This window comes from Natator depressus, chromosome 6, assembly GCF_965152275.1.
Source record: "Natator depressus isolate rNatDep1 chromosome 6, rNatDep2.hap1, whole genome shotgun sequence".
Taxonomy (NCBI): domain Eukaryota; kingdom Metazoa; phylum Chordata; order Testudines; family Cheloniidae; genus Natator; species Natator depressus.
This window is the reverse complement of record NC_134239.1, coordinates 91,891,775-91,919,402: the sequence shown is the minus strand read 5'-3', so window position 1 is coordinate 91,919,402 and position 27,628 is coordinate 91,891,775. Positions and strand designations below refer to the sequence as shown.

The window sequence follows — 27,628 nt, the reverse complement described above, 5'->3', positions numbered from 1 at the left end:
GGGACACACTGATCCCTCCTAAATATACGGTTGGGATCACAGAATAATGGATGGAGAAGTTTTGTTTGAACCAGCAGATACAAGGTGTAGGGTGGTAACTAACCACATCAGAAGGGTAATACGTAACTTGTTGTATCAGTGTATAAAAGAGGAGTCACAGAAGGGATATCTTTGTCTGGCCTAAGGGGCAATGGAAAGAGCCCTGCCACTGACTGAGCTTGTCCATTGTCACAAGCATACATATATTAGTGTCCCTGTAGAGTCTATGGGGCGCTAGAACTGTGCTTTGTCAAGCAATAAACCTGGCCGAGTGCCTTCAACACTGAACCGAGTTTGTGGTCTTTTAGGGTAGTACAGTCGAGGTCTGCTGGGTCAGCCCCCAGAAAGAACACACAGACACCAAATGACAACACCTAGATAGGGAGTACACAGACCTCAGCCATAACTGTAAATGCCGGAGGCAAAGTCTGGGATGTGACACCAACATGTGGCCTAAGTGTCCCAGATGTATTCGTATTCTCATTGTGGGATTTGACCTTGGGTCATTTGCTAGAGAGACAGGAACCCATGCTCTAGGAGGTAGACTCTTCCCAATCTGGAGTTCATCGTAGCTTCTATGAACTCTGTAGTCTGCGATGGTGTGTGCGATGATTTTGAAAAAACAGGGCAAGGGCGTACTCTAGGACTGTTACAATCTCCTGTTGAGATTTGCCTCTGATCAGCCAGTCATCACACAAGCAAGAGTGTCACAGGTTGGGGTGGATGGAGAAGTACTCAAAATCTGTTAGGTATCTGGTACCAGTTCTTGACTTGTTTTGCAGTGGGCATTGTCATGGCCAGTGCCTGCCCCAGACACCATGGTAGGGTTAAATAGTCACTCATTTTTGGTGTTGCTTGTCTGCTAGATAGGTTACTGGATGAAGCTGGCTCGTCTGCCAGAAGCACCCTGGAGATTGTGTCCTCAAGGTCTGATGAGACCTTCATAGACTGATCCAGAAGATGGAGCTTTAGCCTTGTGCCACAGAGTCAAAGGGCAGAAGGGACCACCAGATCATCTAGTCTGACCTCCTGTACATCACAGGCCATGACCACCACCCAGCACCCGCACGCTAAACCCAACAACCAAAATTAGACAAAAGTATTACAGCCCACAGGAGATTGGAATGTTACGTGTCACAGGCAGAGAATAGGAGGTGCAGCAGTGCTCCCCCAATGCAGGGAAATAAGGGGAGATATACCCAGATAATCCTGGCGAGTGACCAACGCACACACACTGCAGTGGAAGGTGACCCCTGCTCCCCTGCCTACACACACAGGTTCCTTCTCAACCACACATTTGTCAATCAATTAGGGCATGTCTACACTTACCTGCGGAGCGATCGATCCAGCAGGGGTCAATTTATCGCATCTAGTGAAGACGGGGGGGGGGGAAGGGGAGGGATAGGGTGGGGCCTTGGAGGAAGGGATGGAGTGGGGGAGGCGCCCGGGGCAGAGCTGGGGGCCGAGCACTCCCCAGCACATTAGAAAGGTGGTGCCTGTGTCTCCAATGATGGAGATTCTGCAATCTCCCTGGGCAATTTATTCCAGTACTTAACCACCCTGACAGTTCGAAAGTTTTTCCTAATGGCCAACCTAAACTGCCCTTGCTGCAGTTTAAGCCCATTGCTTCTTGTCCTGCTCTCAGAGGTTAAGGAGAATAATTTTTCCTCCCTCCTCCTTGTAACAAGCTTTTATGTACTTGAAAACTGTTAACATGTCCCCTCTCATTCTTCTCTTCTCTAGACTAAACAAAGCCAATTTTTTCTATCTTCCCTCATAAGACATGTTTTCTAGATCTTGAATCATTTTTGTTGCTCTTCTCTGGACTTTCTCCAATTTGTCCACATCTTTCCTGAAATGTGGTGCCCAGACCTGGACACAATATTCCAGTTGAGGCCTAATCAGCATGGAGAAGAGCAGTAGAATTACTTCTCGTGTCTTCCTTACACACTCCAAGTAGCTGAAAACTTCCACAAGCTGAAGATATGATTACAAGGAGGGTATGGCCTTCCCACTTCAGACAAGCAGCGATCAGAGGACAGGTGCTCTCTCACCTATTTTCTTTTTTTGGGTTTGATTTTGTTCTTATTTTTGTCTGCTTAGCCCAGCTCGCCTTCCTCCTGGCTCCTGAAGCTCTGCTTCAAAGAGACAGTTTCGCCTGCCAACGCCAGCACACGAAAGCCAGCTTCGCCAGTCACAACCGGGACGCTCTTCCCTCTGCCAGCCAAGATTGCTTTGACAGTTCTGCTTTCTCGTCACAATATCCTGTCATCTCCCCCTCCCCCAGCCCCAGTCCCTTCCCTGAGATCAGCCTCCCATCCTGCTACATTAGGGGTCAGGGTCAAGAAGAAATGAGGAACAGCCCAACAATGAGCGCACTCTCCCCCTGCTCCCTACTCCAGTGGTGAATCAGAGCCAGGATCAAGTCAGAATGGGACAGGTAAGCTGAGGGGAGGGTAGTAGAGAGCACTAGCTCCCGAAGGAGCCTAAAAACACCACTTATCAAACACTCCAGGGCAGAGCCCCAGGAGAGCCCTGGCTAGGTCTCAGGGGGGAGAGGAAGGCATCCTCCCCTTCCAAAATAAGTTGTCAAACAGAGTCAGAGTTTGCCAAGTTTCAGGGCACCCAACAAGGTTCATCTATTCTCCCTGTGTTTTCCCCAACAGGGTGGGTTTGTGAGGCGAGGGAGGGTGTTGAAGTAAAGACACTGGGAGGGGAAAGAAGAATCATTCCTGTGGCTATTGGGCCAACAGGAAGAAAAATAAATCTGTGAAGTGACATGAGGTAGACAGACAATATCCTGGAGCAGCCTGTGCTATGTGCAAACAAGCTTCACAGTCCATAGCAGCGGCAGCAACAAAAATGCAGAATACATGGCAAAGCCCCAGGGTAGGGCAGGATGAACTCTTAAGATTCCTAGAAAATGATAAAAATGTGATGGATCATTTGAAAAATCAAACAAAAACAGAAACAGCAGGGAAGACAAAAGAAACAGCAAGAGGTGAATAAAGACAATGAAAGCACATGTTCCTTCTGAAGGCAGCTCTTGCACTGCACAAGAGAAAAACAATTAAAAGACAGAGGTGTAAAGGAGCTATGTGCGCAGATTAATTCAAGGTGGTTTGGTTGTTTGTATACTCATGAAAGGCTGCCAGAAACAGTTACTAAAGGACTTGTACTTGTTCACGGGGCTACTCACCCCCTTCTTTTACATCCTGGGAACCAACACGGAATTCTGCCAATGCACCTCGATCCTGACCCACCAGATGTCCTGATACTCTAGTCCTGGGCCTCTTCACAGCATGGACTGGTAGCTTTCTATAATACACTGCACTAAATTGGGCTGATGCCTACAGCTTCAATTAACTTTAAGAGTTACCAAAATACATGCCAAGCCGGAAACTTTAATTACAGCCTGAGCTGAGGAGTTACACTAAGACACACTCCCAGCCTCTCCCTGGTAAAACGTAATGCCCATTGGAAGTGAGTGCATCTTGTGATTCTAGAGCAGGTGAAAGAGCACCTTTGGGCACCAAAGCCTTTGTTCAGGTCTTGCTCATGAGGTGCCTAACCTGACCCAGCTACATTATACCTTCAAAATAAAGCAAGAGAGTGGTGTGCCCTCAGATGGCACCATCTTAATTCCATAGTGAAAAAGTTGTCTATTTGGGAGTCGATTGTTTGCTGAACAATGCTGATTTCCAGGGCCAATGTCAGCTGCCAGAAGTGGGGCCTACTAGAAACACCTCCAGCCTCTAAAGTAGACTGATTTGGAGCAAAAGACTTCCAAGACAGGGAAGATTCAGAACAGGGAACTCTTCCTAAATACTCTTCCCACTGAGAGCAGAGAAAGAAGTCCACGTCATTTCAGGAAATGCTCTTCTGAACAGCTCTCCTAGAAGCAACAACCCAACACACAAGAGAAGTAAAAGCTCTTTTGTTTCTCTCACATATAAACAGCTTTCTACAGATTCTGATCAAACTCTTAGCTGGGAGCCAGCCCAACATGAAAGAGTCCTGCTTTTAATGCTCCATTCAAGTGTCACAGCTCTGAAGCTATTTCTCCAATAAGACTGACTGTATACTAGGCAGGAAGCAATGTTGTCATGAGGAAGGGTGACCAGGTGTCTGGTTTCGACCAGGACACCCACTCAAAAAGGGGCCCTGGAGGCTCCGGTCAGCACCGCCAACCGGGCTGTTAAAAGCCTAGTTGGCGGTGCTGTGGAGCTAAGGCAGGCTCGTTCCTCCCTGTTCTGGGGCACCGTGCTGCACCCCTGAAGTTGCCAGCAAGTCCAGCTCCCAGGCGGAGGGCACGGGGTTCCGTGTGCTACCTGAGCACCAGCTCTGCACTCCGGCAGCGTGCACCACGGAGCCTTCTCCCCCCCGACATAGGAGCCAGACCCACTGGCCGCTTCTGGGGCACAGCACGGAGCCAGGACAAGCAAGCAGCCTGCCTTAGCCCCGCTGTGCCGCTGACTGGGAGCCACCCAAGGTAAGCCTGCACCCCAACCCCAAGCCCAAACCCCCTGACCCAACCCTGAGCCACCCCTGCACCCCAGAGCCATGCCCCCAATCCAGAGCCTTCACCCCCCTGCACCCCAACTCCCTACCCCAGCCCACAGCCCCCTCCCAAACCCTGAACCCCTTATCCCCAGCCCCACCCCAGACTCCTCACACTCTCCTGCACCCCAACCCCCTGCCTCAACCCACAGTCCCCTCCTGCACTCTGAATCCCTCAGCCCCACCTGACAGCCTGGAGTCCCCTCCTACACCCCAAACCCCTCATCCCCAGCCCCACCCCAGAGCCAGCATCCCCAGCCAGAGTGCTCACCCCAACCCCCTGCCTCAACCCGCAGCCCCCTCCCACATTCCAAATCCCTCAGCCCCACCCCGCAGCCCAGAGTCTCCTCTTGCACCCAATCCCCTCATCCCCAGAGCCCACACCTCCAGTCAGAGCCCTCACCCCCTCCCGCACCCCAAATCTCTGCCCCAGCCCAGAGCCCCCTTCCACACCCCGAACCCCTCATTTCTGGCCCCACCCCAGAGCCCGCACCCCCTCCCGCTCATTTACAGCTCTCACCGCCTCCTGCACCTCAACCTCAACCTCAACCCCCTGCCCCAGCCCAGTGAAAGTGAGTGAGGGGGAATGTAGTGAGCAGGAGCGGGGCCTCAGGGAAGGGGGGGAATAGGGTGTTCGGTTTTGTGCAATTAGGAAGTTGGCAACCACAAAGGATGCCTGCGTCAATTTACAGAAGCACAGGTAAGGGTAGGCAGAAGTTTGCTGGGGTTAGACAAAAAAAAATGCAAAAAAAAAAAATAATAATACACTCATTCCTAGTGCAAGGAGAAAGGCAGGGCTATTGAACTCGATCCTGACGGAATGCTCTGTAAAGTGCCCAGTGGTATGGAATTAATTTTAAATTTGCTATTTTAGGGCAAACACAAAAAGTTATATCTGAATTATTCAAGCAACTACATTTTTTCTTCCAGATCTGAAAGGGTGTGTGGGTGTGTGGGTGTGGGTGGGTGTGGGTGGGTGTGTGTGTGAAAAGAGAGTGGAAACGGCAGGAAGTTCTGCTGCTAGAAACCTTTTCCCTCTCTGCTGATAATTTAAACACACACAAAAAATTACAGAACCCACCAAGCACAATCTAAAAAACCTAACAAGCAGGCAGGAGTTAGGGAGCAATCTGACGAGCTGAAGGTGATTTCAACTCTTGGGATTATGGGACAGCAGTCACACAGCTGGGCGTAGAAGATTCTATCAGAAAGGGAAAAGAAAGGGCAATGTTTTTATCTTAGTTCATTTAAATTTTTTAAAGGACCTCTACTAGCCTAAAATTTAAAGTAAATTTCACATTCTTTATAATCCACAATATTGTGCTGCCTTTCAAGTATCCACAAAACAAAGAATTGAGTGCTTAGAGCAAGGTATTAAGAAACAGAGCTCTTGGATTCTAATCCGACCTTTTACAGCATCTCACTATGTGCCCTTGAATAACTAATTCACTTCCCCCTCCTCAGTTTTCCCATCTGTTAAATGAGAGTAACTTGCACCTCACAGTCTGGTTGGGGGGGGGGAGTTCTGAAGTCTGATTGATTTCTCAGTGGTTGTGAGGTGCTTAGAAATGCCATGATAAAATTTATTGTTTACCTGATAGCACTTTAGCTCTTTCAGTCCCTTGCCTTGCACACAATTTGAGTACACGAAGCCTCAGGTGCAACTGAGTGGATGCCATATGACATTTTGATTGTAGCAGAAACCATCATTTAATTCTTAAATTCTCAACCTTAGCACTACATTAATGTATTTTCTTTTGAGTTAATTTCCTTTTTTCTTAAAAGTTTTCAAAAAAGGAAGATCTCAATGATTTGTAGTTATTTACATATCTGATAATTAAAAATGATTACAGGTAGAGCTATCCAGATAAGGAATCTCACCCTGAATTAGGCTCAGTGGGATAAATCCTAATGACGGATACCATGGAACAAATGAGGTATTAGGGTTAATTTTCAAATACACCTAATTCCCATTGACTTTCAATGAACTTAGACTTTTAAATGCCTGAGTAACTTTTTCAAAATGGGACTGTAAGGTAAATTTTTCAAAAGTGACTCAGGAACCTAAGTGTCTGGATCGACTTTTATTCATTCCTTAGTGACGCAGACCTCTCACTGAAAACAATGAGAGTTTTGATTGAGTAAAGATGGCAGCATGGGGTCATGGGGGCAGCTTGGGGTTTTTGTAATGGGCTTATACGTACAATGATTTGAATGTTTAATCATTGTGTATTGTTATATGTGCAAGGATCCTTAAGCATCTTGTGTGTGAATATAACTGGAAGGTCTGAAAGTGTGTGTTTATATCACTAAGAACTGTGTTCTGCCACATTTACTCATTCTGAGTAGGATCTTACTCCGGAAATAGTCCCATAGACCACATAAGGTGCTTCACAGTGCAAGTAAGGGAGGCAGAATCTGGACTAAAGAATAAACTTGCTCTTCTAGGTCAACAATTCAGCTTCAACCCAGGCTGGACATAAGTTCTGAGGAGAGACTTCAAGGTTTACAGATTTCCATCTTGGTGCTTTTCCCATTCCTAAGGGGACTGCAAGGAACAAAGCATGAATGTGCATTGTTTTGGTGTGTTCATTCCATACCATTCTGCCAGACCACTCAGACCTTCTGTTCCTCAATGTTCCAAACTCCCTTATCTTCTAATAATGATCTGCTTCACCCTTTGCTGGAACATTCCATTATCAAGCTGTTACAGGGGTGTTCGTGACACAGCAAGTGTGATAATAAATATATTATAATTTTTAAAGCACTAATTCAGTCCCCTCCGATATACACACCAACCAAAATGTTCTACTAAATGTATATGTACCACTTGTGATGCGTGTTAACTGATAAGAATATTGCATCTTGCCTCTCTCACCTGAGCAGTCCTCCTGATGGTGCAGCCCAGAAAAATATGCCTATAAATATGCACAAGTAGGAGGTGTGTGATTCAAGCAAACATCAAAGTGCATGTACCACTGAAAACAAAGAACACTGTAATAAAATAAATAATATATTCTATTTCTATAATTTCTCTCAACCCAAGAGAGCCCAAAACAATTTAAACAGACTCGGAATGCAATCACCTCTGGGATGGAACATGGTAGCTGTTTAACAGCTGACAGCATCACTACACAACACTTTACCTCAAGTAAAAAAGATTATGTATTGAACAAAAACTGAAGGGGGAATTTAGGGAGGCAGAGTAAAGTTATTTACCTGAGTTACGTTTTGTTCATGGGATTCTTAATGTTTACAGTGGACAATGTCTCAATCTCACATTTAATACAAAACCAAAAACTGCATAGGGCCCACCAGAGGAACTCAGAGGAAAGAGTGCCATCTACTGCATCATCCTCACCACTTCCTGCAGCAGCCTGTGTTTTCCTTGGAGGTCTTCCATCCAATTGCTAACAGTGTCCTCCTTAGCTTGTGAGATCCAAGGCTGCAGCTGCAAGGTGGCAATATATCAAACCCCCATGGCTTGTGTTAAATTTATTAATCAATTTTTTGTTTTTAAAATTTTGACCTGTACAGTTAATCAGTCAGGTTCCCGACCTAGATCAAAAGACCCATAGGACCCATCTGATCCACTCCTTTCATCCAGCCCCTATTTCCTAAACACAGAAATTACACTGCAGCCCTCACAGGAGGCACGGCCTCTTTTTCAGAGAGGGGAAAGGTCAAAAGAGAGAGAAAGCTGTGAGCCTTCTAGGCTCTTTCTTTCACCTGGGTCACAGACAAGTGATTTTATCTCCTCAATTTCTCTCTTTTTCTTTTCACAAGCCTTGTAACTCTTTTTTTAAAGCAATTTATTAAGCAAATAGTCATACATACGCTTTCTATTTTTTTAGATTCCCCAGGGAATAGACACCATACATTTTCAAAAACATCCAGAAAGGAGCTTATTGAATGTTGCTGTAAATACCACTGAGCTATGAAATTCACAGAGTGCTGACACCAGCCTCTCTCTATATTTGCTATCTCTACCATGGACTCCGAGCAAGCCATAACCTTCGACCTGGGGTCCCAAAAAACCCAAGGTTCCTTTCAAAATACTGATGAAAAAGGCACCAAGAGGAACCTTGGACACAACAGCAAAGCTGAGAAGGTGAGAGGGGTGGGAGAGAGGCAGGTGTAGGTCTGTGGAGACAGTACAGAGGTCTGTAAAATTTACACAGTATCATTTTTCTCAAGTACAGAGGCAACAAACTCAGAAGAAATAAAAATCCACCCAAGAGACTAGAGAAGCTTCTGAATAAATGCAGCAGCCAAGGAAGCTCAGGGGCCTGCCAACAGCACTAGATATTGAAGCCAGCTTTTAACCCACAGTTCAAATTTCTACATCCACAGATGAACCACTTCCGCCATTCTTTAAACAGGACTCTGTCAAGTGCCTAGGGCCAAACCCTACTCACTTTATTCACTCGAATGACTTCAGTGAGCTACTCCCATGAGTAAAGAGCAGAGGATCAGGCTCTCAGATTGTAAGATCCTTGAGGGCAAAGTACTTCTTTGCTCTTTGCACAGCAGGAAGCAAAGTATGGACAAGTAACAATAAATACTATATATTAATAAGTAGTTAAAGGCACAAAATTCAAAGATTAGAAGCAAGAGGGGAAGGGAGAATTGCACGGGAACTATCAGGAAGAGAACCATTACAAGTAAATTTTTACTTTCCCTTGCAGTGTTTTAGGAATGTAAGACATCAAACAGCCTTGGGCGACTGCATGTGAAACTAACTAGAAGGGTTTAATCTCCATAGTCTTGCATCTTGTATAGTCATTCACACTAGGACAAAGGGATTTCAGACTCTTTCTGATCCAGTAACATTTTTATACCCACTTTGCTTTCTCTGACAGGCAAGGTGCAGTGCAACAGCGAGTCAGGTCTGCAGATTGAAGGTGACCAAGCTAAAATATCAGTTCCAACCTAAGTGAAAGGCAGAAAGTAAAAAAACCAGCATCAACAAGGAATGGGAAACTGGGCATTACTATGGAATTGAAAGCATTTTAATCATCTCAGGTGTTAGTTACAAAGGAGCTTTTTTGGGGAAAAGTGGGGGAGAGGGTTAAATCATGAAAAAGTCCCCCTTACAGAGCTGCTGGTTTCCTGTGAGAAACTTCGAAAGACTGTATATGGACTAAGGAGAGGGTATGAAGAACTGAGCTCATATGTGATAAGTTAACAAGATACATTCCTTTACAACTGCAAGCTCAGCCTGGGATCTGAGAGCCAAACTGTGTTCCTTCTTTCTCAGGCATCATCACTCTCTATCTTGGGTTAAGCACCTCACAACATCTTATGAGGTATTTACAGATGTGGCGCTGAGACACAGAGAAATGCATACTACAGAATTAACTCAGATGATCCAACTTTGCATTACTTCCCTTGTGTTAGTCTATAGTAACTTGCCCAAGTCACACAGCAAGTCTGTGACAGAGCAGGAAACCATAAAAATGGCAATTCTGGGTCAGACCCATGGTCCATCTAGCCCAGTATCCTGGCTTCCAACAGTGGCCAGTGCCTGATGCTTCGGAGGGAATGAACAGAACAGGGCAATTATCAAGTTATCCTTCCTGTCATCCAGTCCTAGATTCTGTAAATCAGAGATTTAGGGACACCTGGAGCATGGGGTTGCAACACTGACCATCTTGGCTAATAGCCATTGATGGACCTATCCTCCAGGAACTTATCTAATTCTGTCTTGAACCCAGTTATACTTTTGGCCTTCACAACAAGTTCCACAGGTTGACTGTGCATTGTGTGAAGAAGTACTTCCTTTTGTTTGTTTTCCAGCCTACTAATTCCATTGGGTGACCCCTAGTTTCTGTGTTACGTGAAGGGGTAAATAATACTTCCTTACTCATCTTCTCCGCACCATTCATGAATTTATAGACCTCTGTCATATCGCCCCTCAGTCATCTCTTTTCTAAGCCGAACAGTCCCAGTCTTTTTAACTTCTCCGCATACGGAAGCTGTTCCATACCCTTATTCGTTTTTGTTGCCCTTCTCTGTTACTTTTCCAGTTCAGTTATATCTTTTCTATTTTTTGAGAGGGGGTGACCCAAAACTGCAAGAAGTATTCAAGGGGTGGGCATACCATAGTTTTATAATGGTTTCTGTTTTATTATCTATCCCTTACTTAATGGGTCCTATCATTGTTAGCTTTTTTGACCTTAAGCAGATGTTTTCAGAGAAATATCCACGATCCATTTCTTGAGTGGGTACAGTTAATTTAGACCCCATCATTTTGTATGAGAAGTTGGGATGATGTTTTCCAAGGTGCATTACTTTGCATTTATCAACACTGGATTTCATCTGTTATTTTGTTGCCCAAAAAGATAGGAAACAGTTTAGTGATATTCTTTTTGTAACTCTTCACAGTCCACTTTGGAGTTAACTACCTTGAGTAATTTTGTATCTGCATATTTTGCCACCTCACCATTCATCCCCTTTTCCAGATCATTTATGAATATGTTGAACAGGCCCCAGTATAGCAGAGGGCCTTCCCTCTTATCCCATGACCACTTACTTTGCTTAAGAGTCTTTGGTGTGGGACCTTGTCAAAGGCTTTCTGAAAATCCAAGTCCAAGTACACTATTCCCACTGGATCACCCTTGTCCATATGCTTGCTGACACCCTCAGAAAACTCTTATAGATTGGTGAGGCATGATTTCTTTTTACAAAAACCTTGTTGACTCTTCCCCAACATATCATGTTTATCTATGTGTCTGATAATGTTGTTCTTTACTATAGTTTCAACTAATTTGCCTGGTACTGAAGTTGGGCTTACCAGCCTGTAATCAGCAGGATCCCCTCTAGAGCTTTTTTTTGTTTTTTTCTTTTTTTAAATCGGTCTTACATTAGCTATCCACCAGTCATCTGGTAAGAGGCTGATTTAAGCAATAGGTTACATACCACAGTTAGCAATTCCAAATTTGAGATACTTGAGAATTCTTGGGTGAATACCATCTGGTCCTGGTGACTTATTACTATTTAATTTATCAATTTGTTCCAAAACCTCCTCTTTGACACCTTAATCTGGGACAGTTCCTCAGATTCGTCATCTAAAAAGACTGGCTCAGGTGTGGGAATCTCCCTCACATCCTCTGCTGTGAAGACCGATGCAAAGAATTCATTTAGCTCTGCAACAGCCTGGCCTTCTTTGAGCACCTTGAACATCAAGTGCCCCACTGATTGTTTAGCAGGCTTCCTGCTTCTGATGTACTTTAAAAAATAAAATTGCGGTTCGTTGTGTGTCATTTTCTAGTTGTTCTTCCAATTCTTTTTTGGCCTGCCTAATTACATTTTTATACTGGACTTGCCAGATCTTCCAAGTCCCAGGCTTACCCCCGATGAATGGTCCATCCTTTCCTGCCAGAAATAAAAGATACTACAAGACAAAATCTGCCCTAATTTACATTTAAGCCACATCACTGTCTCCTCAGGGCTAATGGGCTTGACCAGATATAAGTAACAGCACAGTCTGACCTACAGTCTACCACGCTGGTGATGATGCACAAGAAGGAAAGAACTCACCTTGACTCTCAGATTCCAGGATAAGTTGTCAGAGCTGGCAATTAGAAAACATTTTTTCTTGTAAACTGTGGATATTGGGAGAACCAACATACATATAACACCCCTCTCCAGGTCATTTTTTACAGAGTCCCATTTTAGAGCAAAATAACACTTTAAACAAAAATAGTTCTGCTTCTAATACTGTGTGGCACCCACCTCCCACCTACTGTCCCTTTCTCTTACATCCATCCTTCTTCCTCAGTCTCAGACCCTCCCATCCCACCAGTCTCCCTCTTGGCACCTGTTCCCATCCACAAAAGTGCCTCCTGTTGGAGGGTGGTTTTAGTGTGAGAGCAAATAGGCCTGCAATGAAGGATTGTGGGAGAATTAGCTCCAAGGCTAACATTGCTGACATCAAACAGCAACAAAACTCTGACAACTCACTTGGTTTCCACATGTGAGAGGAAAAGTTTTTTTTATCCACCAAGGCCAAAGGTGTGGCCAATGCAGAAGGGCTGACAAAGAACAGAATTAACAGATCAGCCCAGGATAGGTGGCCATTCTACTGTATCACCATATGCATTAGCACCCTCTCCCTGGCTAGGGAGCCAACAGGGCTGAGAGACAATTTTCTCTCATCAGTTCACTGGATATAGCACTCCTCCTCTTCCCCATGAGCCTTTGGCTTTACCATTCCACCCATCACAGTGTGTGCAGACTTCTAGCATTTCCCAGAATATCCTGGGAAGGTCCCACTCCATACTCCTGACAGGTCTTTAAAAACAGCATCCCCTGCAATACAGTCTGGGCACTTGGAGCCTGGGGTAAGGACAAAGACAAGAGCTACTCTATCTGCTGCAGAGCTCGGGGCTTTATTCACTGCTGCTCCATTTTTCATTATAGGCTCCATACACGACTCCCAAGCAAGCTGCCCAGCACAAGGTGGTACTAGGCAGTGACTTTAGGGGAATACTCTAAAAACAAAAATCCCAACCTCCTCCCTGAAATCCATGAAGTGGCTCCCCCACCCTGCCTGCATTTTAGTAGGAAAGGAGATTTCCTGGCTGCCCATCCTCCTCCTATCAGTTCTGGGGGCTGAATATAGCCCTCAGGCCCCATGTTGAGTGCCCAGTGTAAGGGAGTTGGGGCCCCTTTCCATTTTTAAGGAGACAGGATACTATTTCATAACAAATCAGAGATGGAATTTAGGGACATGTTAGATCCAAACTGAACCTCCGTGGCTCCAGCTCATCTCTAATATTTACTATTAGCAATAATAAACAGTGTGTATGCTGCACTTTGGAGCATCACAGCACTTTACAAACATTCAATTAATAGATCTTAACAGATCTTATTTCTCTGATGCCCATCTGGCACTGCATAAAAATAACATGATTAGAAAATTATTATTTTAAAATGTGCCGAAGGAATTGAATCCAAGAGAAGCTTGAGAGAGAATGAAAGGGGGAAGTGAGCAGCAGAAAGAAGAAAGTATCAGAAACCAAAACAAAGGCAGTGTTCATCCCGAGCCTCCTGGCCTCCAGCCCAAAGGGCACAGGTTGTACACCGACTATAAGTAGCTCCATACAAAGGCACATAGCACTCCTCTCCCCACATTTATTCTACAGCCCTCAGTTACCATCTGTTTTATGCTTAGTGTTGCACTAGAGGGTGTAGATCTGGGCTGCTCAAAGTGTAGCCCAGAGCTGCCTGCCCTCTCCCCGTAACCGCAGGGCAAGGGCCACGCAGAGACCAGGCAGTTGTTTATGGCTGGTGAATTCACACAACAAGCAATTTATATTCATCTATCAAGGAAGATGCAAGTAGGTGCAAATATTATGGTCGTGTTCATTTGTTTTTGATTACAAAATATATGTAAATGTATATGCAAATTAAGTGCAGCCACCAGGTTTCTGGCAAAAGGCCAACCCAGCCCTCAGTGTCACAAACTTTGGGGCAGCTAGAGGGGCCCATGTGTCTGCAGGAGAGTTCCAGGCAGTTCTCAATAGATCTACCCAGAATAGGAAGGTTGTGCTGTTCTAAAAGGACAGGTGGAAGATAAACCCCATGGTACCTTGTCTCTTTAAATGAAACAAAGAGGCTATAGAGAAAGCTGTTCCCTCTGCAGTTAAAAGACTGATAATTACAGAGCGACAGGCTCCTCTGTCATTCAGCAGGCAGCATCCCCAGGAAATCTTGCTCTGTAATCAAGGGCAGAGGCGCAATCAGGCCCCTATTCAGGCTTCGTTTCAAAACGGCCCCTCCTGGCAGCACAAGGGGTTTGGTGTGTTGCTTTGTGAAGCTGCTGAAGGCATCCACTTCAGGGCTCTGCAGCCATTAGGGGAGTCAATACAGTTTTTAAGCATGCTTTTGGTTCACCTTCACCCACAGAGCCCAAAGAGGCCCCGGAACATGGGTGAGGTCTACACTGTATCTAGGATCTGTATCTGACCTCCTTCTTACACGCTTGATGCTGAACTGATGCTAATGCATATCAGCAAGTCTGTCCTCAACAGAGGAGCTTGGCAAAAGGAGAGGATTTGTACCAGCGAATGCAAGAGAATGTGATCATGAGTGTGCAAGAGCACCAATATGAGTGTGCAAGTGTGGCTATTCAGGCAGACACACCAATATTTTGGTTGTTTTTTGTTTAGAAAACAAAAGAAAATGTCTATGGAGAAGTAATTTCTGTGCTATTCGAATAGTACAAGAGCTTCAGCCTATTGGCACCAGGCTAATCCCAGCAAGAATTAAGGGGCTAATTGGAGGAGCGGTGGGGAGACAGGTTACTCTGACTTCAGCTTCAGGATTCATGCCACCACCACCCAGCAAGTTACATATTAAATTGTTATTCAAAACATTCACACAGGGTTGCCAGGTTCAATGAACCAGTTGTATTGAAAAGCGTTATTTTATTTTGAATGCTCAAATTTTCTTAAGTGCACACACATTTGTACACCCAGTCACAGAACCTGCACATGCCAGTGACCAGTAGGGTACTCCGCTGGTCATTTGCACTTGCAGTTGCCACAATGTGTGCCATGCTGGTAATTGCGCACACACATTCAGCACCAAATGCCCACATAGCTTTCTGAACATCGAGGCCTGTGTTTTCACAGGATTTATAGTTCCATCATGTCACAGAATGTTACACTCTCTGCTGAGGTTCACTATAACTGGAACTGCACTTTGCACTGAAACAATTTGTGATACTGTAAATGGAGCTTCATTCCATCACAGTTCACTAGCAGCAGGTTCCACTGACTTTTTTTTGTTTGTTTTTATTTATTTCTCTGGCCATATGATAAATGAGTTTGTTGTGGTTTTACCATCTGCAGACACAGGTATCAATCAATAGCCGCGTAATGGCCTGAAACCTGTCAAGAGAACTCGTTATTAAAAAGGTACATATTGCATTTAGCTATTAAAACAGAAGTTATTGATTGGATCCTATCAACTCCCAATGAATGAGCTAACTGCATCGGCGACCAAGTGAAAACACAGGCATGCAAATTAAAGGGCTGACAAATTGCGTAAGCGGGTTAAGGATCCACAGCTGCTGGTGTCCAGTCAAAAGGGAGTGTGTCTCCTTTAAAAATAGAGAGAGATCAGGAATAAATTATTCATGTTAAATAACACTTGTGCAAATATCCTGGGGCAGGATAAGGAAATAAACTAATGAGAAAACATTAGCTCCAGCAACAAACAGTTCACTTTCTTGGGGAGTGAAGCAATAATGAACTAACAAATTTAAAAAAAAAGGTAGGTGGGTCAACAGTGGATCAAGCAGATAGGAAGTTTGGGCCCAGTCCTGCAGTCCTTATCCCACTGATGTCAACGGAAGTTTTACCAGATTCAGGGTATAAAAGGAACTTTTTGTAATAGGAAAAGATTTTCCAAGTCAAAGGAAAATCTTTGTGCATTTCACTAGTTTCCCTGTTCCGTTTTCTTGGCACGTCTTTGTTTGCTTGTTTCACCCTACTAGAGCTTTGCTTCTCCCGTTGTCCTCTTTCCCAGAACCTGCAGTGATGCCACAATACTGACTAGGTGACACTGAATGACAATGGGCTTAGAGGTCACGCTCGCAGGATTACGGCTTTGCTGCAGGATCAAGTGGAGGGAGAAGGCGGACAGGGAAGGAGAAAACAAGACTGTTTATAAAAATAATTAAAACAAATGAAATGCACGTGACATAATAGCAAACAGGGGAAATGAGACCAGCTAAGGAAATTGTTAAGGATATTTCTGAGGTTAGAGCTGAGGTGAAAGTTCCCTGGACAGTGCATCATACCTGAGGGAACAGACCATGGTAAACTATGGGCTAAAATACACAAAAAAGCACCGTAAGGCAAAGGCAAAATTTCTTCCCCCACCCTCCATCATTAAGTAAGACGTTGGGAGAAAAATGATACATCACTACAGGAAACAAACGGCAGTGTGACATGTGATTTCACAAACAACAATAGCACTGTCTGCACTCCACACACCCTTTGCCCCATTAGAGATGTATTTCCCATACCTCACCTTCCACAAGGAAATATGGAAATTGCATCACTCAAGCCTTGTCCAGAGCTGTCAGCACTGCCCCATAGGTGGGCAGAAGCCCTGCTTCCTTACCGCATTTTTCAAGACATGCTCAACAGACTGTTGATATCTGAAGTAGTTCCCTGTGGAGCCTAGATCCATTAGCTTAGGAAGTAGGAAGAGGCTTATTTCTCTAGGTTTCAGAGTCCAAATGCAACTGTGGATCCGGCAATCCTATCCCACAAAACTTCCATTTACTTCAGCAGGATTTTGGGGTCTATAAAGGATGCCAGGAGCAGGCCCATATATTCATCACTAATTCTACACGACTGCTTAATCACACTGAGCGACCCCAGCAACCTCAGAACTTCTAAGGCCCAAGCTTAGCAAATCATTCTCTCTCATTAATAGGCCGATCCTGAGTGGTGCCAGGCACTCAACAGAAAAGTCGGGAAGTTTGGGATATTTAGCACCTCTCAGGATCACATGCTTGGTCTGGTGTATGTCCCCCATTACACTTCTACACTCCCTCCCACAGGGTGATCTGGACCCCAAGATCTAGGTGAAACTTCTTGTGGGGATTGGTCCTGCTTTGTTGGGGACTGGTCCTGCTTTGAGCAGGGGGTTGGACTAGATGACCTCCTTAGGTCCCTTCGAACCCTGATATTTAATGATTCTATAGGTCGGTGAAAGGAAGGCAGGGTGTTTTTTGAACTCTAAAATCTATGGGAATTTCTGGCCAGCTTACAACCAAGACATCCCAAGTCTCCTCTTGGGATAAAACTAGTTCACAAAGATATTGCAGCAAGATTTTGGATTTCTCACGATCAACCTAAGGAGCTTTATCCAAGTCTCTTGCCTGTATGGACACTTAAAACAGTGGGGCCCACTAGTGAGAACCAATTACCACAGCATTTAAGAGAAGACCCAGAAACAAGTCCTGGTGTTTATCCTGTGGTAAGTTTTAGTTGTTTGTCACTACAGTTTTATTTTGAAAAAAAAAATTAAAAAATCCAGTAGTTACACTCAATCTTTATTTGTATTGCTTCGGCAACACAGTCAGAACTTTCACATGGGCCCCAAAATGATCTGAGCAGGGGTTCTGGGAGCAACCAAAATGACAATCTCAGCCATTACTGTGTGAGAAACACAGGCAGAGCAGGGGCCTTCTCCAGACTACTATCAAGCTACCCCAAGGATGGCCTTATTTTTGCTAAGTCTTGTCTGTCAAGTATGGATTCCACAAAGCCCATAACCAGGGTGGTTCACGGTTGCTCCCCATTTTACCTGCCCCGCCTTGGTTTATGGGAGTGGGAGGGGGAATTCAAACAAACATTTGGGGTTTGATCAATCTTTCCTACAAATCCTTAGTGCTCATGAACTCATTGCCTTACCTTCTCCAGCCCCATTAACAAGTTAGCGGTAAGGATTCTCCCCACACTCCCAATGCTGTGCCACATCTGCAAAATTCCCTCTCTGCCATCATATGTAACTGCCCCCCCTTGCTATTTGCTATGGGTGAGGAGGTGCTTGTGATTTGGAAGGGGATTCATCTCCTTTGAGATCCACTAATAGAGGCACCAGGCCTTTTGCGGCCATGCTAAATGAAAAATTAGCCCGTTGGATTTTGCAAAGAGCTGAAGGGAGGGAAAGAAGGCAGGTGATCTCTTACCTTCCGAGCAAAGTTTGCCAACATACCCAGTGGCAGAGCAGTCACAATGCGGCTCACCATCCAGAAGGAAACAAGTGCCGCCATTCTCACAAGGGTTCTCTACACACAGCCCCTCCATGTCCAGATGGACCCCCTGGTTGCCCAGCAGCTGTGGTTCCGAGTTGCCATATTTCAGGTCCAGGATAAATCCCTGAAATGGAGGCTCACTTAGGATGCCATCGAGGGTCAAGGCAGCAGGGCGGATGTCTGACGGAACGCCACCAACAAAGAGGTCACTGACGATGTTCATGTTCTGGCGCTGTGGACGCACTTCACCAGGCTTGGCTTCACCATCCAGCACCAGCACCGTCCGGAGCTGGTTGCGGCTGACCATGAGGAAGTGCCAATTGCTGTCATTGACCTGCTTTTCTGTGACAACCGTGGTCTCGGCACAGTCCACGCTGAACCGGAGCTGGATGCGCCCATCAACCAGGGACAAGCAGAGGAAGTCGCAGACACCGCCATCATCAAAGTAGAGGAGCAGCCCTGCCGAGACGTTGGTCTTGAACTGAAAGCTCAGGTCGCTCCTGGTGCTGGCATCCCAGCGGAGGTAGCGGGCCCACTGGTTGGGGAGGCCCATGAACTCCAGGCCCAGGCAGAGGCCCAGTAAGGAGCCCAGCAGTAAGCTCACCTTCAGGGTGAAGCAGACAGAGTGGAGAGTGAAGCCCATTGTTGCAAAAAGCTGCTCTTCCCTAGGAGAAGTATAAAAGCCACAACACTGGTGAGAAGGACCCCAGGAAAAATCACTGATAAATTCCACAGGAGGAGAAGAAAAGCACACGTGATCGGCCAGGAGAATTCACCTCTCCAAGAAAAGATCTCAGCTATCCACTAAGATCCGGAGGCCTTTATCCCAGAAGGAGAGGGTGTGTGGTGAGAATTCTCCAGGTGATCTACTTTCTTGAAGGGCAAAAAACCCAAGTTGGTCTCGTTTTGGTGGAAAACACAAAAGTGACAGTGGTTGTGAGAGAGAGAGAGAGAGAGAGAGAGAGTGCAGAGGTAAAGGCCAACTCTCAAATTCCAGATTCCTAGAAGCGATGACAACTGTGGCAGTGGTGGCAGTGAGGTGGTGGTGAACTCAGAAAGGATATAATCATTGGGAGAGCAAAACCAAAGTCAGTCTTCAGGGTGCATTGATGGTGATCCAGCCCATAACTCCTCACTTGGCACTGAAAGAGCTTGCAGGACCTGTAAGGACAAAGCGGGGCGGGGGGAAAGAGAGAGAGGGGGGGGGGGGGTCAGTCCCACAGCTCACCAGAAGTCAAGTGTAGTTGGTAACCTGAGATTTGTATGCATTTCCTGGAGCAATATTTCCTTATTTAGCTGGCAGGATTTCATGTATGTTTGTACCTGCAGTTATCCCCTCATCTCCCAAGGTAGTAGGGCTATTTACACCATCAGACGTCTCAGGGCCTGAGTGAGAAATGCAGATGCTCAAGTCATGATCAGGCCCTATCACAGCAGATAAATAATCCTAAGAAGTTCTGATGAACAATGAAAAACCTGCCAATCGCCTTGAGAAATACTGCCTCCAAGAAGTTTAAAGCCATCCCTCGGTAATAGTATACCTAAGGCATGCCAGGGAAACCCCCATGCCAGGCCACTCACTAATGCTGTTTCCAGGAATACCACAAAATTCCCCTTCAACAGCATGCAACTTCTAAGCAAGTTTGGCTCCTCTACATGTTCTAACACACTGACAGAGGGCAGTTTATTTAATCTTCACTGACCAGCAGACCCTAACAACCTTCCAAAGAGCCAAGTTCTTCCCTCCCATCAAATCAAGGAGATCAAAGGTTCTGAGAGTCAGATTCCGCTCTCAGTTACACCGGTGTAAAATTGGAGCAACTCCAATCACCCAGTGGAGTTGTTCTAGATTTACAACAGTGTAACTAAGAGCAGAATCTGGCCCCACAAATAAAATGTAATATATAGGAATGTTGCCCAGGTGTAAAGAGGGCAGAATTAGGCATGAATCATGAGTCTGGTACACACAGAAACATATCACACTACTGTGCTCATCCACAATCCCTTGATAATTCTAAATTGAACAGACTGCAACTCAGAGAGTTTTTACTGAGCCTCTGACATGCTCCCCTGCTCTTGCAGGGTGCACTGCTGGACCTACACTGGGATTTTTAGGAGGGGAGGGGCTAGGATGGAAGTGGTAGCCCAAAACAGAATTTGTATCTGCACACTCTGTTCCCAAAGCAGGTCAAATTGATTAACTCTACTGAGGAGGGATGGGTCTGCCCCATCAAGTTTACAGGCTGTAATAGCTTTACAGTCTCCCTAGTAATTTAACAAAAAATGCTTATTGCAAAGACTAGAATTCCTTAGAACAGAAAGGTCCAGCACAAGCCAAGGGAAGGCATTTTGCACAGATCTTCTGTTCCTCGGCCTCCTATCATGACTCATGACAGACAGAACAGCAGTGAGGAGGCTGGACAGAACAGACATCCAGTTATCGGTTTTCCATTCAGCATTAGAACTTGCTACATATGTCCTGCACATTACTAGTGCAGAGACTCAAACCGGGACCCTTAAAACTAGGCCCAGCAGCTATACTAGTAACCTTTGCTTCTGGCTGACATGGTAGAAACTGCACTATGCTGGTCTGTCTAGGCACTTATATGCCCCATCACTGTTGCACCCAAACACTCCCAAATATTTAAAAATAGAAATAATAATGGTCTCAACCTTCAAGGTTCTACAAAGAGCTTGCTACTCACTAAGAGCCAAATTCACTCCTAGGATGAAGTGGGAGCAACTCCGATTGCCTTTAGCAAGAAGGAGTTCATAGAATCATAGAATATCAGGGTTGGAAGGGACCTCAGGAGGTCATCTAGTCCAACACCCTGCTCCATCCATTCATACCAGTGTTGAATTAAATTCTTACTGTGGGAAGGTGGGTGACTGTGTCTGGGATAGGAGGATTATTTCAGATTAAAGGGAATTTGAAACTTGTGTGCGTTCTGTGATTGAAAATACTGGCTAAAACAAAGGCTACGGTAAGAGCAGAGACTTGTTCATAGACATGGGCTGGGCATGAGCCTCTAGGGAAAGACTATCATGTCAAGTTCAGCAAAAGTACAAAGCTAGACTGGATGGCTCAGGGGACTGGCATGAGGCCTTTCCAAAACTGTCAATCTGGCACCTTTAACCAGCACTAAAAACAGGTCACTTGAAACACAAAACGAATCAATTACAAGAGAACCTGTAAGCAATAGAGAAACATGAGTTTTCAATGCCCCATGTAAGTCAGTCCCATTCCCTGCAGCTGCCTGACTGGAGCTCGTTAGCTTAACTGCTATAAACGCAAATACAATCAAGTCAAAACCAGAGGGAAGATAATTCCTTTTAATTGTTAACAGCTTGGCTCAGGCTGAGGGAGGAGAGAAAGCAGGAGGCTTTAAGAGAGGTGTAAAGAAAAAAGGACCCAAATGTCCAACTCGTCTCTCCTCCCAATATCCCAGACATTGGTTCAGCCATTTATTCTTGGGCCTTGTGAAGCAACTGCAAGCAGAGATACCTGGCTTGCATCTGTTTACCCTTCTAGTCCGTGCTCCCCAGTGGCTGCACTAAAATACCCCATGATTTATTGAGCCGGGGGAGAGAGAGCGAGAGAGAAAGAAAGCGATGACCCAGGCCTGGAATTATTGATGAGACAGGATTAAGACTATAACAACATGTGTAAATTAGCCAGCAAAGTGTTCCCAGCAGCTAAAGGTTCCCGAGAACGTTTACCACGGCCACAGTAGAATTCGTCTCCCTCTTAAGATTCAGACAGTCCTTAAACAAACATGAGAGGGAGAGGCAGGCAAGCTCAGCATTGCAGCCAGCCCCACAGAGACCCCACGGTGGAACGTCTCCCTCAATACTTTTAGATTCTGTTTGGCAAAGTATGAGAAGCAGCACCCCCCTCTCTCTTGCTGACTAAAAATGAACTCTTTCAGAGGTAGTGAGAGGTGCTGAAGCAACAGCCCTTGAGGCCAACAGCGGGTAAGTATCCACAGAACAGGTACAGTTCAGCCCACAGTAAAGCAAGCTCCTCTCACATCCATCCTACTAATCTGTCTCAATCCTAAACTGCAGGAACCCCTCTTGGGGGAATTCAGTCCCCATGCCCATTCGATATTTGGCCTCTCTCCCTAAGTTGCAATAATGGGGATCATCAACAGTGGTGGTGACGTCTGTAATGTTAGCACTTGTCCATTAAGGAATGGGCTGGGACCCAGCAACGTGTTTCCCACAGGACACCAAAAAAATCAACAAAATGGAAACTAGTCAGAGGTAGCTGCACTGGGTTCAGACTGCTGACCAAAGCGGGGAATCCATGTACTTTCCCGTCACCAATTCCCCTCAATCTATTTTATAGAGAAGATAAGATCATCTTTATTTAGGCAGAGGAAGGAGAGACGATTGCTTCAGGCCATGACAAATTATAGGTGTTATTTCTCCATATTTATGCGCTCTAACTCTGGTTTTGGGAAGACTGTCTACATCCAGGCATAGGGCAGGCTGGTGCTGTGCAAGATTGCCCCTAGAGCTCTGCCAATGCCCTTTAATCCTGACCTGCAGCGTCCCCTGGTATTCCAGTCCTGGGCCCCATGCAGCTCTGCCAACGTAAACCACTCTGACTATACAGCAATAGGGGCTGGGAGAAAACTCAGATTTGCTGTCCCTTTTGGGCATTAGGAAGGATTTGAATTCAAGCCTTTAGAGATTAAAAGACTGACTCTTAGACCTGTGCCTAACACACACAGATGGCATGAAACTCCACTCTTAACATGTGTGATGGGGTCTGCACACCCCACACGGAACCAGGGCAAGAATAGGGTAATACCGGGCTAGGGAGGTCCCACCCCTCAACAGGTGCAGGGCGTGCTCCCAGTAGAGGAGTAGTGTAAAAGGCCACTGGTAGAGCAGCAAAAGTGGGGAAGGAGCTGCAGGCTGTGCCAAGAAGCGAGGTTGGTGCTGGGAGCTGTGACAGGAATGGGGCTACAGCTTTAAAGTTGTTCTAGCAGCAGGGAATCCGGATTGCCCACATCTCTGGGAAGCTGAAAGCCCTATAAGAGGCTGCTTGGAACAGGATGTTAACAGACCAAGTGGAGTCTTCTGAAACAGTGACCATGCCCCACACAGCAGAGCTCCAGTTTGGTAGGAAGCGACCCAGGGAAAAATGTAACTTGGGGATGGATTGCTTACTAGTCCACACACTTTGACAAACCTCCTATGGCCCTGGGTTGGGACCTAGTGGAGTGGGTGGACCTGGGTCCCCCTACCTTGCACCCTGTTCCTCTGCTGTGGCAGAACTCCAAGGGGAGAAATAGGAGCATTCAGGAGGGATTGAGGCCTGCCATGTACAACTTGGCTGGGGCCCCCGCTGTGCCAGCTAGGCCAGCAGAAACTATACGGCCATTGCCTGACCCGTAGGCCAGCTGGTCATCAGACCACCCCTTGTACAAGAGAACTATAGCAACAGCCTCATGCAATATAGCACTTCCTCTAGAATACTGTAGTATTTTTTTAAAATGTGTCTTCTCCAGGGACCTCAAACTTTTCCCCAGCATGAATCCCAGCGTGAGAGAGAGGTTGTGTGCTGGACACCTCCCCTCCCAGGCACAATCACACAGCAGCCCTGCACCAATTCCAGCAGTTGCTCACATGGCAAAGGTTTTTCGAGTACTGGGATCTTATTTTAATGCAAATTTAGCAGCAGGAAATGAGAAGAGCCAGCCCCACGCGGCCAGCCAGCTCTTCACAGCCCACCAGCAAGCACTCCACAGAGCGCAGTTTGAGAATTGCTGCTCTGAAAGGATCAGCTGTCCAGCAGATCATCCCCACCTCACCCTGACACCTACCTGTGCTCCCTCTGCTTCAGACTTCAGTACAGTAAGGAGGAGACAAAGCACATAGTCTGCACTCTGAGCAGACGGCTCAGCATTACGCACACAGAAAACCCGCTGCCGGAAACACACCTACTTGCGCTATTCAAACTTCCCACTCACAGGAATTAAAGAGCTGCAGAAATCCCAGGGTTGGAGAGGGGAGAACACTATTCTTGGGGGGATGGGGGTCAGCATCAAGTGCTGCCTGGCCACTAGCCACCTTGCCAAGACTAAGGGGCATCTTATTTATGCCAGGAGATGAGGGCCATTTGCTTAAAAGCCCTGGGGGAGGAGGGTCCGCCCTCGCGGTGGAGTGGCTCTCAAACGCTTATCTGTTCTATGCGGAGAGCGAGTGAGCATGAGTGACAATATCTAATTGCCAACTAATTTCCATAATTACTGACTGGCACACTTTTTATGCCGGGTTAATATCTTTGCAAACGTCTCAAACGCAACTGCTCGGGAAACAGAGAGAGAAGCCGGGGCACAGAGCTGACATTCAAGTTACTTACCAAACTGCACAGAAAGGCTTCAAGGGAGACTGGTTTGCCACTCTCCATCTCTGCTGTGCCCCTTCTCTACCTCTTTCTTTGAGTGCTAATTGCTTAGGGATGGATATTTAAGTGTAATTTTCAGCAATTTCACATGCAGAAAAAACAGCAGCACTGGATGGAGCCAGGTCCAGGCAGTCAGGAGCTGTGCTAGCTTCTCACACACAGCTAGCCTGTTATCCCAGTCCTGGGTGTCTCACACAGCTTGGCTCAATCCTAATCTTCAGCACCCGTGGCTAACCCAGGCCTAAACCCCCCTGAGCAGAAACTGCTAATCATACAATACACTGTAATGCAGAGACAACATCATTCATGAGTGACCTGCCTGAGATTCACAAACTCCTGTCGCCTCTGACCTCAGCCAACACCTCATCTTCACCAGTCAAAGAGAAAGTGCAATAGTTCATCCTCCTTCTCAGCTCCCAAAGGACCCAGTCCTGCTCCCACTAGAGCAAAGGGCAGTTATGTCACAAATTTCAACAGGAGCTGGCCCTACTTTGGGGTGGTATCAAACTTAGTCCCTGAAATTAGCTCAGGACAGAGCAGTGGGATCATTACAGTCTTGTAGTATATGCTGTCTGATATCAATCTATGAAATTCAAAATAAATAATTGATATTAAAAGCTGTGCTTGCCCAGGGCAGAGGTAGGAGAAGCTGATAGTATTTGTTTATCCTCTTTACACTTGTCTAATTCAATGCTGAGTATTGGGCTCTGTTTGGATCATGCCTTTTGCATGGCTCTTCACAGAGCTAGCTGCCTCTTAAACACAAATCCTCCTGGCTGGATCTATACCCAGCTGAGCTCTATCTAAAAGAGTGGAAAGGAGAAAAAAAAGAAAGAAAGAAAAAGAAAAACCTTCAGATGAAAAATGCAGACATGAAAACCGAGTTGCTGCTGTCACGGGGAAAAACCAAAAACCACACACGCTAGCCTCCTTGGTGAGGGCACAGAGTGAGATGTTTGCACAGAGATGACAGGAGAAAGGAAAGAGAGACTGGAGAAAGTGGTTCAAGTGGATTTCGTTCTTCCTCCTTCCAGGAGAATCTGCTTCTCAGCCATAATCTCTGAACCCAGCAGCACTCTCTTACTGGGCTGGAGACGGCTGTGGGGTAGTTCAGGGGAGAGACTGAAGAACCCACTGTCCCTCTCGTTGACCTCACCATACAGAAGCCACGGGACAATTCAATCCCTCAGGAATGGCAAACTCTCTTGCTCTGGCTGGTTTCTCCCATCCTGGATATCCTGCCTGGACTCTCCATAGTGGCTGTGGAGTTGTTAAATTATCAATAATGGCATCACCATGTGGTTTCCTTAAGAGATGGGGTTGTATTAAAAAAAGCACTACCATTCAGATAGGGCCAAAGCCTCAGTTCACAAGTGCCCTGTTAAACAAGACTGGGCTTCTTTTGTTCCCCTCCTCTCTAGCAGGTCAGGATTTACATGCACGCACACACACTGGCTCACTGTCAGCCTGAGCCACCAATTAAAGTTTGCCAGTTTCCAGGAGCAGTGCGGAGGTGATTTGTGATTAGGAAGGTTAAGACCAATCTGCACCAGCCTCCCTGTTCCCCTCTTCTTGCTACAGAAGGAAGGGTAGGGCCAGAGTGTCCCTTTCTTACCAAACCAGCCCCGGATCTCACTTGAGGAGACGTTACCTCATCCGTACGAGTTTACACACTATGTGAAATGGGTAACCATGCACGGGGGAGATGAGCACACACACACTTCATGTCAGACACACAGTCAAAATGCCACCACTGGCCTCAGATGGGGTCTGAGCAAGCTGACAACATGCTCAGTTCAACTGCAAGTACAAGGCCATGACAGCACAGCCTTCAAAACCAGCGGGCTGGGAAGCCATCTGGCTGCTGGAAGAGTTAATATTTTATAATGAAGATAATCACCCTTCAAAGCTCTTGCCTCCTGGGACTATTAAATAGATTCAATTCAGAACCAGAGCTCTTCAGATCTAGTATGGGGGAAGGAGGGGTAGAAAAGAGTCGGGGGGAGCCACGCATCTCTCCTTTCCTCCCCCCAAAATAGCCTGTATAGTCCAAGAGGGTGACCTTTAGCCAGCTTACCTAGCTCTAGCTCAGCGTGGATACAATTTACAGACCATTTCTGCTCTTCAGCTTTCTTAACACAAAGAAGAAAAATCAAAACCCAGGCAAAGGGAGAAAAGAAAGACAGAGAAAATAACCCTGCAGAGCAATCATGCCTGGGGCTGCTCTGATGGCTCTTTCTGTTCCCTTCTAGGACACAGAAATGACTCCCAGTGTGTTAATTACTCCCATTACCACAAACTCTCCACTGACAAGAACTAGCTTGGAGGAGGGGTTGGCAGTGGCTGAACAGTTAGTGCTCTGTGCTGCCACGCAGGAGATCCCAGGCTCCCTTAGCTGCTAGCTGCTGACAACAAGGGCTGTGAATGCTGCAAAACCAGACAGCGTGGTTTGGGGTGACCATACGTCCCATTTTGGCCAGAACAGTCCCTTTTTTGAGCCCTCTCCCGGCCATCCTTACTTTTTTGGTAAAAGTGGCATTTGTCCCATTTGCTCTTGCCAACTTGAGCAAATGGGACAAATGCCCACTTTTGTCAAAAAAGCGGGGCATGGTGCAGAGGAACATGGGGGGGGGAGGGTGAGCAGCAATACCAGCTGCATGCAAGGGGGAAGAGGTAGGGCTCAGGTGGGGGGCAGGCAGGGTTTGAGCAAGCAGCGATGCCAGCCCCAGCCTCGCATGGGGGGCAGACAGGGCTCGAGTGAGCAGCGATGCCAGCCCCGCACAGGGAGGAAAAATCGGGGGAGCGGCGGGGCTCTGGCGAGCGGC

The 27,628-nt window shown here is 46.2% G+C and overlaps 1 protein-coding gene across 27 annotated transcripts in view; it reads right to left on the bottom strand.

The window, feature by feature from the left end:
* Positions 1–27,628, bottom strand: part of NRXN3 (neurexin 3) — a 1,373,290-nt gene that overhangs the window by 1,292,732 nt on the left and 52,930 nt on the right. For all 27 annotated transcript variants that reach the window (XR_012639977.1, XR_012639978.1, XM_074956036.1 and 24 more), the window contains exon 2: positions 18,317–19,543. Coding sequence is in view for 25 of the 27 variants with exons in the window: in XM_074956036.1 (XP_074812137.1) it covers positions 18,317–19,025 (709 nt within the window). In the remaining 2 variants the exon portion in view is untranslated. The remainder of the gene's footprint in view (positions 1–18,316; positions 19,544–27,628) is intronic.